The 11,622-nt window shown below is 34.0% G+C and overlaps 1 protein-coding gene across 1 annotated transcript; it reads left to right on the top strand.

Annotated features, from left to right (window-relative positions):
• Positions 1 to 588: 588 nt before the first annotated feature.
• LOC107961636 (ethylene-responsive transcription factor ERF017) lies at positions 589 to 1,598 on the top strand. The gene has a single exon (XM_016897694.2). The coding sequence runs from the start codon at positions 757 to 759 to the stop codon at positions 1,351 to 1,353; it is 597 nt and encodes a 198-aa protein (XP_016753183.1). The 5' UTR covers positions 589 to 756; the 3' UTR covers positions 1,354 to 1,598.
• The last annotated feature ends 10,024 nt before the right edge of the window (positions 1,599 to 11,622 follow it).

The following is an 11,622-nucleotide window of genomic DNA, read 5'->3' as shown; positions in this document are numbered from 1 at the left end:
TTGAATATCAAGTCAGTAGAAAAATAATTAAAAATGTATTTCTTTTTTATAAAATAATAAATATATAAAATTTAAACACATAATAAATCTTAAGAGATACCCACAAGTAACATAAATTGGACATAGCATTTCATGATTTCTAATTTCTTAAATTTACTATTATAATTATTTTTGTTGTTGTGATGGTCTAAATGTGGTTAAATATAAAAGTAATGCCAAATAAACATACATACCATGTTGTTGATATTTTATATTTTTAAAAAGTTTTCTTCTTCAAAATAATTTCATTTTCCTTTTCTGGCAATTCTAATGTAAAAGTTAATTGTAGAGCTGAGTGAGGAGACTAGCGCATGCATTCGATGCGTATCCAGTGCAGCAATATGTTTATAGTTTTTAAAGTCCCAATAAATTATTCTTAACAATTAAATTAGTCTCTAGATGTAGAATATTGGCACGAGCAATAAAAGAGGCACATGGTGGAAATTTCATCCCCGCGTAGAACTTTTGGACATCCGTAAGACGCCACATCAGCATAGTGAAGCTCTTTGCGGCTTCCAAATTCCAATCGACGCGTCTCTTTAACTTTGACTCATCACTCAGAGTCAGAGGATGGCTTCCCCCATATGCTATATATAACAGAGCCGCAAATTCGTCTACTTCTCAATCTCAAACAACAACAACAACAATAACCAAATCCTCTGCAAGGAACAAAACAAAAACAAAGAAATCAAGACTTCAGCCATATAGCACTCGAAGATGGTGAAACACATAAGTGAAAAACCAGCAGTGGAGCGAAGCGATTCACGGTTCAAGGGTGTCCGAAAGCGAAAATGGGGGAAATGGGTGTCCGAAATCAGACTACCCAACAGCAGGGAAAGGATTTGGCTGGGATCTTATGACTCAGCCGAGAAAGCAGCGCGTGCTTTCGACGCCGCTCTTTTTTGCTTACGCGGCCTCTCTGCCAAATTCAACTTCCCTGATAACCCTCCCGAGATAGCTGGAGCTAGGTCTTTAACGCCGCCCCAAATTCAAGCCGCTGCAGCACAGTTTGCGAACTCGGAGCCTCCCAGGATCCAATCCGAGCAATCCAACTCTGGGTTCCAAACGGAGTCCCCATCACCGTCGGTTTCGGACGGGACTGTTCAGTTAGATAGTGAGTTGCCTATGGACGGGTCGTTTCTGGATCTTTTGACAATCGGTTCGGGTAATTATGAATCGGATTATGGGTTGCTATTCCCTGGATTTGAGGATTTCTCAAGTGCTTTTCTCGGATCATCGTTGCCCAGCATCGGGTACGAAGAGGATTATTTGGATGGGATTTTAGTTCCAGAATCTTTTCTTTGGAATTTCTAAAATCGGGTCGACCTGGGCATTTTAGTATCCAGAGTTGGATCCGGATATTCGAGAGGGCCAATTTTTGTACGGCCATCCTTCTTTGCTCATCCTTAAAAGCAGCAATTATAATAGCTTACTCCGTAAAACGAATGTAAAGTTTATAAAATTTTTTATTTTTCTTCTTTTTCGTGTGTAATTTTTTGTAGTAATTGGATGGATTACTGTTTATTGTTTTAATAAAATATAAAAGGATTATTATATTACTACAGCTGTTAAAATGGAAACCTTATAGGATGTCTCTCAACCTGTCGGTACACATAAATTTCATGTGTGAGCTTAGAATGAAAAATTTGTCGGTATTTCTCATTTAAAATTTTAATTTCTTGCTTGGAGTCAGAACAGACCGTACTCCATTTAAGGGGTAAATTATTCTATTTTGTTTTTCAGATCTTATTTAAGGGTTGGTATCAAAGTGTTTAATCAGTTCCAACAGTGCTTGCGCATCTTCTTTATTTAAACTTGGATTTCACTTTTCACTTTCCCAATTTTACTTCCCTAGCTCTTATTCTCCATCCTGACCTTCCCAATTTATTAATACAACGCCATATTTCCACTAAATGTTCGAATGCTTAAATGCATCATTTTAAACACACCCTGCACTTTTTGGATACATGGCATAACTAGAAGTCACTTGAAAGATACTTGTAGATGACTCTCCACCTTGCATCGCTCGATTGGTCTCTATCTGTATGCTTCATCTTCTATCAACCACTCGCTTATTAGCGTGAATGCACTCACCACTAAGTGTTGGAATTTGTAAATTGCAAATTTAATTATTGATGAGCACTTATTCAAATTTAGAAAGTGATTAGTTATCATTCAATGGATACATTTCTATGGGACATATTTCTTCTAAAAAGTATGTCAACATGAAAGGTTGTGACTCCTTGAAATAGTATCTATTGAGTGCATATAAATAGAGGGTCTATGGTGCTCATAAAAATCATTACAATCAATCCTATTTTCAAAAATTAAAGTAAGAATTAAGGAATTCCTACAACACCTTATCTAATCGATTGTATGATCTTAACATGTCGATGCAATCCCCGGTGGAAATATGGAAAGCTTTTGAAGAGAAATACAACACCGAGAGACAAGGTACTGATAAATTTTTAATAATGAAGTTTTTTGAATTCAAAGTGCTCGATAGTATCCCGATCATGGATCAAGTCCATGAATTACAAGTCCTTGTAAGCAAGCTTCGTGACTTGAAAGTTTTTATTCTGAAATTGTTACAAGTCAGGGCTATCATCTCAAAGTTGCCCTTGTCTTGGAACAATTATCGAAAGAAACTTCTGCATATGGCAGAGGACTTCATTGTGGAGAAAATACTTAGGCATTTGCATATTGAAGAGGAAACTTGAAAGCGTGATGCAGTGCATCTTCCTAAAAGTTCTAAAGTGAACTATGTGAGCGAGTCTAAAAACTCTCGAAATGGTAAGCAAAAGGCCACATCCGAGACCAAGGACGTGCAAGACAAGAAGAAAGAATCTCTCAATTATTATAATTGCAATAAGAAAGGACATCATATTAAGGATTGCAAGCTTCTCATGTAACAACCTGATTTAGACTTATTCAGAACGGTGGTTTAGGGACAACGAATCCGAGTCAGAAAAATATTTTAAAATTATTTTCTGTGTTTATTATCTGTGAATTTATCGTGTTTAAATTTTTTCATTTGAGTGCTGATTTAATAAAAAGGGCTTAATCGCGTAAAATAAAATTTTGATGGTTAAATGTGAAAGGGCCGAATTGATGTTGTCTTTGTTGCATGAAGTACTTATGTTGCAATTAGGCCATTGATTATATGAATGGACAGTAATGACATGCAATATATAGTTTGGTTATTAAATCATTAAGGTTAAATACGTAAATTGGTTAATAAGTTAATATATGTTATAATAAAACATAATTAAAAGCCATTATGTTCATCTTTTGGTGTTGACCGAATATCAAAATAAATAAATAAAAACAAAACCTTTAAGGGTTCGGCTAAATCTAAGCTTGATTAAGGTATGTAACTAGCTCGGTTTTTGATAACTTTTACGTTTTTGAGATCGTTGCAGTGTGATGTACAATGCCTTTGTTTGAATTTCTGATTTTGATGAATATTTTGAGTTATGCCATTGATGAATTTGAGCTTTGTGATGTTAGTTGATGAATTATGAAAGATATGCTTTGGATTAATATGTTTTGTATTGGAATTTTTGATGATTTTGAGTAATTAGGGCTAAATTGCAAAAATAATAAATTGAGGGACTAAAATGTGAAATAAATGAAATATATGGACTTGTATGAACATGGGTACCATTCGGCCTAAGCATGGTGTGTGCAAAGTTTTCATGTTTTGTGTTTTGTGCAATTTGGACTAAATTGTAAAAAGTGTTAAATGTTAGGGGTAAAATGGTAATTTTCCTATTCATGTGTTTTTGGAATAAATTGAATGAAATTATGTTTGAATGAGTTTAATTTGAATATTTTTAGATCAAGAACCAAAGAAATTGGATTTGGATCGGGGGAAAAACTAAAGTTGTCGATTAGTCATCCCGTTCCGATTATCATTGTCCGAGGTAAGTTTATAGCAAATAGATGTTATTTATTTGATTAAATATGAACTATATATGCTGAAATGTATAATGTGATAGTATATATGTGAAAGCTGAATATGTATAAGCTTTGAATCTATGTGTACGATTTCGATTTGATCGAGTTATGACGTCCGAAAGCCCCGTACGAACTTTAGGAATAGTTAGGATACGTATGTCATGACATAGTATTTTCGATATGTTTTCTCAAGTAAGACCATATCTGGGACGTTGGCATCGATATGTGATTACGTGTAAGACCATGTCTGGGACATCAACATCGTATTTGATTCGTGTAAGACCCTGTTTGGGACAGTGGCATCGATATGAGGTAGCATGTAAGACCACGTCTGGGACGTTGGCATTGTACGATATATGTGTCTATCCGAGTATCCTATTCAATTCTGAATGGTTCAATGGGTAATGATAAGTTGTGATCGAATGTGTAAATCGAGCTAAGTGATCAGGTATGAAATAATTGATTACTTATTTGAAAATAAGTTAAGTTGGTTATTTGAAATGTGATGCAAATTATACATTATGCTAATGTAAATATATATGTGTATTTGTGAAGTATATTTGGCCACATGATATGTATAAGTATGAGATATTAAATTTGATTCAAGAGTTTATGCTTATGAGTGTGTATATTCGGTTATGTAATAGTACTATGGTTTTGAAATTGAATGTTACTTTGATAATAGATACATGTATATTTGGCCGAGGTAAAATTTATATATAAAAGTATATGTTACATATGAAATTGTGAGCTTGAAATTAAATGTGATTATGAAAGCATAAATTGATTAGTTAAATTGAGTTGATATTGTCATTGAGTTATTTATTTGCTTATGACTTACTAAGCTATGATGACTTAATGTGTGTATGTTTGCCTCTGTTTTATTGATTTTGGAATCAAGTTACGAGCTCGGGGATCGTCGGCAAAGTCTATCACACTATCAATTGTTTTCGATATTTTTATAAGTTTGAAACTTTGAACATATGGCATGTATAGGCTTGATATATTAGTATGTTTGGTTTTGAAATTGTATATATATTGAGCCATGCGAATATGGCTTGATCATAATGCTTAAGTTCAAGTATATTTGATTATGGTATAAGTTATTTTGGTGATTATGTCTCATGGCATGTATGTATGATGTTTTGATTATATGTCCTTCTTGTGAATGATATGAAAATCTTTTAAATGACTTATTTTGGTAAGCTTGATATATGGATGATAAATGTGATTTGGGTTGTGATTGTTAATGACTTATTGTTGAGATGTATAATTTGTAACATGAATTGGTTTGGTAATTGTTTATAATGTGCTTGCGTATTCGGTTATGTGATGGAAATATATGAGATGATTATAATCAACTTTGTGATTCCGCAATGATGGTTTAAATCATGTAATCAAGTGTTTAGTTAAATGTTAATGTCGAATATGTTGTATCGGTCATGTGTATACGAAGATATACTTGATAGTTTGATTAAAGAATATGGTTATCTTGAGTCGGTTTGTATTAGTATGCCAGCATTGGTGATTTGGTTAGAAATAATGAATAATGTGTATGAGCATTTTTGGCTTGTAAAAAAATGTGGTATGGTATATGGCATAATTATATAAATATAATGTATTGAAGATATCTTATATGACTGAATAAGTAGTTAATTTATTGGTTATGTGTATGTATTTTAATATGGTAATTTGGCATGTGAAATGGGTGTACTTTTAGTTGTTATTTGTGCTTAAAAGAGTTTAAATTATTATGGTCTTATGCACATAGTCTTGTGATGAATTAAAATAACTAGGTATATGGTCTGGTATGGTTATTGAGTATACGGATTAGGTGCTATGAAATGTCTTTGATGTTCGAAAATGATTAAGGATATTATAGTGGATTTCTCATGAATTAGTAATGTACATGTTTATATTTGACCAATTGGTAATGTTTAAAAATGTCTCATGTATGAATGTTTTATGAGCCATATGATATGTATTATTTGATTTTATAATTCGAATGTACATAAGTATATTTTTTCTTATAAAATGTGCATTAGCAAATTATTTAATGAAATAAATATGTTCAATTGAAGGTTGTAAAATAGGTGCTTAGTACCATATATGAAATGAAATATGCTTGGTTTTAATTTAGGTAGTCGGATACCATGATTGTGATGATATATGCTTATGTTCGATAATGCCTCGTAACCCTAATCCGACTATACGGGTTAGGGGTGTTACATTTGATTGGTATTAGAGCTACGGTTTAGTCGATTCTAGGACTAACGTAGCGCGTGTGAGTCTAGTTATACTTGCCATATTATATACTGCGATAGTGTGATGACTTTTGACATTTGAAAATGTGTTTTCGTATAGTAAATGGATCTCGATAGAGTCGTAGCTGATGATTTCAAGAGTATAGCGCCTGCTCCTGCGCAAGGGATTGAACCGGTTGATTCTCGATCGACTTTGAGTAACTAAGAGGGAGAGGCTAAACAAGCCTTTTACCAAATGATGAATGACTGGTTTACTCAGTATATCCGGACAAATCCTGCTGCACAACAGCCTCTACCCCTGTTTAATCCTTTTTCGATACCTGTTATACCTCAAGTGATTGATTCGTTGAGTTTACATAAGCCCCCTGTTGATAAAATCAAAAAACACGGGGCTGAAGTATTCTGTAACACCCCTTACCCGTGTTTGACGCCAGAACAGGATACGAGGCATTACCGGACTTAATCACTAATAATCGTATAAAAACCGATTCATAATTTCACTCTAATTTAAAACTTTATCAAACACATTCAAGCTGTCCCTTAATAAGAGCTTACAAGGCCCATATCATGCTTTAATTCAACCATACACATAGGCAAGCATGCACATTCATAAATTGCATCATTTAATTAACAACATAATCAAGACTATCTACATTAAATGGCTTTATACAATAGAGACCTTCAAATAACATATGTCAGTATTTTAAGCCAATTCCTAACAACTTAATAACAATTAAACGAGTCTCCATACATGCCAAAGACTTAAAATACTTTAAAACCTTTATATATCGATCAATAGTTTGATAGTGTGATTTAACCTCCGGTGACCTCCAACTCAAGCTAACATCTGGACACTATAGGAAAAAGGAAAGGAAGGGAGTAAGCATTATAGCTTAGTAAGTAAGTATGTAAATATTAATAAACAATACATTATCATACTTTAAACAAAGTCACAATATGTTCCCGGAATATTACCATCACAAACACACATACTTTCACTATTACAATCATAAACAGGTTCAAAATAAGCTATCTAGTAGAGTACCAGAAACTAAATTATTTATTTCTGGAGCTACAGAACTCCAAATTACAAACTGTTAATTTCCCTTGAAACTAAATTCACATATATTCTTACCATAAAATTTTCAAAATTTTTGGTCTAGCCAATTAGTACAGTTTATTCATTGAAGTTACCTCTGTTTCACTGCTTAACTGTTCTGACCACTCTTCACTACAAATCAATTTTCTCCTCGTACAGAATTCAAAGGATGTTCCCGTTCATTTCATTTGAAACTATACTCATTAAGGATTTCAAGCATATAAATTATATCCCTAATTATTTTTTTACAATTTTTAATGACTTTTCCAAGTCAGAACAGGGGATTACGTACTCATTCTGAACTAGTCTCTCAAAAACTTAAATATATCATAATATAGAATTCCTTTTCTTGCTCTGTTTCTATTATATGAAAATAGCCTCATTAAGCTCTAATTTTATATCTCATTCAGTCTTTGATTCAATTTATACTATTTTTGGTAAATTTTTAGATTCACGTCACTGCAACTATCCAGAACAGTTTTATTGTCAATTTTGATCTTTCACACTTCAATTGTATTCATCACTTTCCCATAACAATATTTCCAATTTCCAATCACATATCGAGCATATTGCTCATAAGTTTCACACGTATATACTTACACTTATCATCACAAAGTCATACACAATTTCATTTAATCAATTTCCCAATTGAACGCTTCGAAATAATAACAGATACGCAATGGTATCGCATACAGCCCACCTCGAAGCTCTCTTGTACACATAGTGGCCTTCACTTAGCACCACTCATGTGACCTAGCTCGATTGTACACATAATTTTGGCTCTCTTGTACACATGGTGAACACTTAGTACCACCCATGTGACCTAGCCAGTTTATCTCGTAGCTCTCTTGTCTACATGGTGTCCTTCACCTAGAACCACGCATGCGACCTGGCTACATATATCCCGTAGCTCACTTGTCTACATGGTGTACACATAGTATTACCCACGTGACCTAGCTACATCATAATGTCTCGTAGCTCTCTTGTACACATGATGTGCACTCACCACCATACATGTGACCTAGCTACATACCATCTGTATCATCCAATCTTTCCGAAGGTTCAACCAGGATTTCTCTCTCTTTCTAATACTTGATTCCATACTTCCAATAGTCAATTATGCTTCAAAAATCAGCTACAATACATAAAATATGCTGAAATACAAAAACATAATAAAGATAATGTATTATTTACATACAAACTGACATACTTTCTCATTTCCATGTCGAATTAATATTGAACATTTAAATCATCATAATTATACTTACTTTCAACACCTCAGCAATCATAGAAAATATATCAATTTTACATTGAAACATGCATAAATTAATGATTATTATACATATGAACTTACCTCAATACTAAAACGACCATTTTACCAACTTTCCCGATTTTTGATTTTTCTCCCATTCTAGATTCAAATCTCATTTTTCAGGATCTAAAACATCATATTTTACTTATTTAATTAATTTAATATTCAAAACAGTCCTTAACTCAAACTTTTGAAAAGTTACAATTTTGCCCCTAAACTTTTGCATATTTACACTTTTGCCCCTAGGCTCGGGAATTAAACTTCATCCCTTATTCTTATGTTTTATGACATGCTGATCATTTTTCCCTTCTATGGAAACATCAAATTCTCACTCTAATACATAGTTATGAACAATAACAACTTTTATCGATTAAGCCGTTTTACTCATTTTTGCTTAAAATCGCTTAGTAAAAGTTGTTTAACATAATTTCAGCCTTCATATTCTACCATAAAACATCAAAATAAACACATTTCACCTATGGGTATTTTTCCAAATATGAACCCTAGCTTAAATTATTGCTAGAATAAGCTTAATCAAGTTACCGGGATTCCAAAATCGTAAGGAACTTGAAAAACGAGGCTAGAACAGACTTACTATTGAGCTTGAAAAGCTTGAAAACCCTAGCCATGGCTTCCCCCATGCTAATTTTGGCCTCCATGAAAAAGATGAGTCAATTTTGGCTTTATTTTCCCTTTTTATTTCTTTTAATTACCAAATGACTAAAATGCCCTTAAGGCCTTTCTTTAAAATTTTGTCCTATTCATGCCCATTTTTGTCCAAACGAAATATAATGGTATAATTACCATTTAAGGACCTCCTCTTTAAACCCCCATTTCAATAAATTACTTATGAATTAGAACACATATTTTGTAACTTTTGCAATTTAGTCCTAAAAGTCCAATTAAGCACTTTATCAGTAAAATTACTTAACGATATTTTTAAACAATATTTTAATCAATAAATAAACCTTAAAACTTAATCAGAATAAATTTTTTGACTTCAAATTCGTGGTTATAAAACCATCGTTCCGTTTAGGCCCTAAATCGAGCTGTTACAGTAACTTCTACAAATAAGCCCTAATAGGCAAATTAAACATGCAATCTATAAAATTTATTATCAATACTCTAACACATGCATCTAATCACTCAATAAATGATAAAAATTATTCGAAATAAACTTTTCTATATCAGATTTGTGGTTTCGCAACCACTATTCCATTTAGGCCCTATTTCGAGATGTTACATATTCAGAGCCAGTAATGATGATGATGCTGAGCGAGCTAAATTCTGGCTTGATAATACTATCCGTGTGTTTGATGAGCCATCTTGTACCTCTGATGAATATCTAAAATGTGCCATATCCTTGCTACGAGACACCGCATATCACTGGTGGAATACACTAGTATCGGTGGTTCCGAAAGAACGGGTGACCTGGGAGTTCTTTTAGACTGAGTTTCATAAGAAATACATTAGCCAGAGATTTATCGATCAGAAACGAAAAGAATTTCTGGAATTCAAACGGGGCCGCATGACTATGAAAGAATATGAGTGGAAATTTGTAAGACTTAGTCGATATGCCCAAGAATGTGTTTCAACCGAAGCTATAATGTGTAAAAGATTCAAAGATGGGTTGAACGAAGACATTAAACTGTTAGTTAGCATACTTGAAATAAAAGAGTTTTTAGTACTAGTTGAGTGAGCATGCAAAGCTGAAGAGCTCGGGAAAAAGAAAAGAAAAGCTGAATTTGAAGCTAGAGATTCATGTAAAAGATTGTCGAGTAAAACATTTCAGTTGGCATTAAAGAAATTCTGAGATGATTTTAGCCGTTCAAAGGCTACTGTAGGTTATTCTATACGGGATCGAGATAGACCACCTATGAGCTCGAGAGCTGCCTCAGTAGCTAGTGTTGGTAATGGTAGATCGAATCAACCCGAGTGTAAACATTATGGTAAATGACATCCCGACAGTTGTAGATTGCATGATCGGGCCTATTTTAAATGTGGATCGATGGATCGTTTCGTTCGTGAATGCCTTGAGTTAGCTAAACAAAACACAGTACAAAATACGAGACCGAGTAACATGTTAGCTAGAGGTAGACCGCCCAGAAATACGGGTAATGTGAGTAGCAGTCAAAGAGGAACTAAAGACACAACAGTTTGATGTGAGCCTCGCGCGCCTGCCAGAGCTTATGCCATACGCACTCACGAGGAGTGTTCATCCCCAGATGTTATTACTGGTACATTCACTCTCTATGATACTAGTGTAATTGCATTAATTTATCCTGGTTTGACTCATTCTTATGTGTGTGAGACTTTAGTATTCAGTAAGACTTTGCCTGTTGAGTCTACTGAGTTTGTAATTAAAGTATCAAACCCCTTGGGCCGGTGTGTTCTGGTTGACAAAGTGTGTAAGAATTGTCCTTTGATGATTCGAGATTCGTGTTTTTCAGTTGACTTGACGTTGTTGCAATTTGACGAGTTTGATATAATTCTGGGTATGGACTGGTTGACTTTGCATGCAACTGTCGTAAATTGGAAAAGAAAGACTATTGATTTATAGTGCCAGAATAATGAGTTTATTCGGATTGAATCTAATGATCTGAATGGTTTACTGGAAATGATATCTTCGATGTTAGCTCAGAAGTATGTGAGAAAGGGTTGTGAAGCTTACTTTGCGTATGTGCTTGATAGTAAAGTGGCTAAAAGAAAGATTGAGTCAGTACCAGTTGTGTGTGAGTATCTGGATGTGTTTCTTGAAGAATTGGTGGGTTTTTCACCTATCCGAGAAGTAGAATTTGGTATTGAGTTAGTGCCGGGGATGCCTCCGATATCGATAGCTCCTTACAGAATGGCACCTACTGAATTAAAAGAATTGAAAGCTCAGTTGCAAGAGTTAACAGATAGAAGTTTCGCGCGACTGAGTTTCTCTCCCTGGGGTGCACCAGTTT

This window comes from Gossypium hirsutum, chromosome A06 (assembly GCF_007990345.1).
Source record: "Gossypium hirsutum isolate 1008001.06 chromosome A06, Gossypium_hirsutum_v2.1, whole genome shotgun sequence".
NCBI lineage: Eukaryota > Viridiplantae > Streptophyta > Magnoliopsida > Malvales > Malvaceae > Gossypium > Gossypium hirsutum.
Note: the sequence above shows the minus strand (reverse complement) of the source record. Positions and strands in the feature narration are given on the sequence as shown.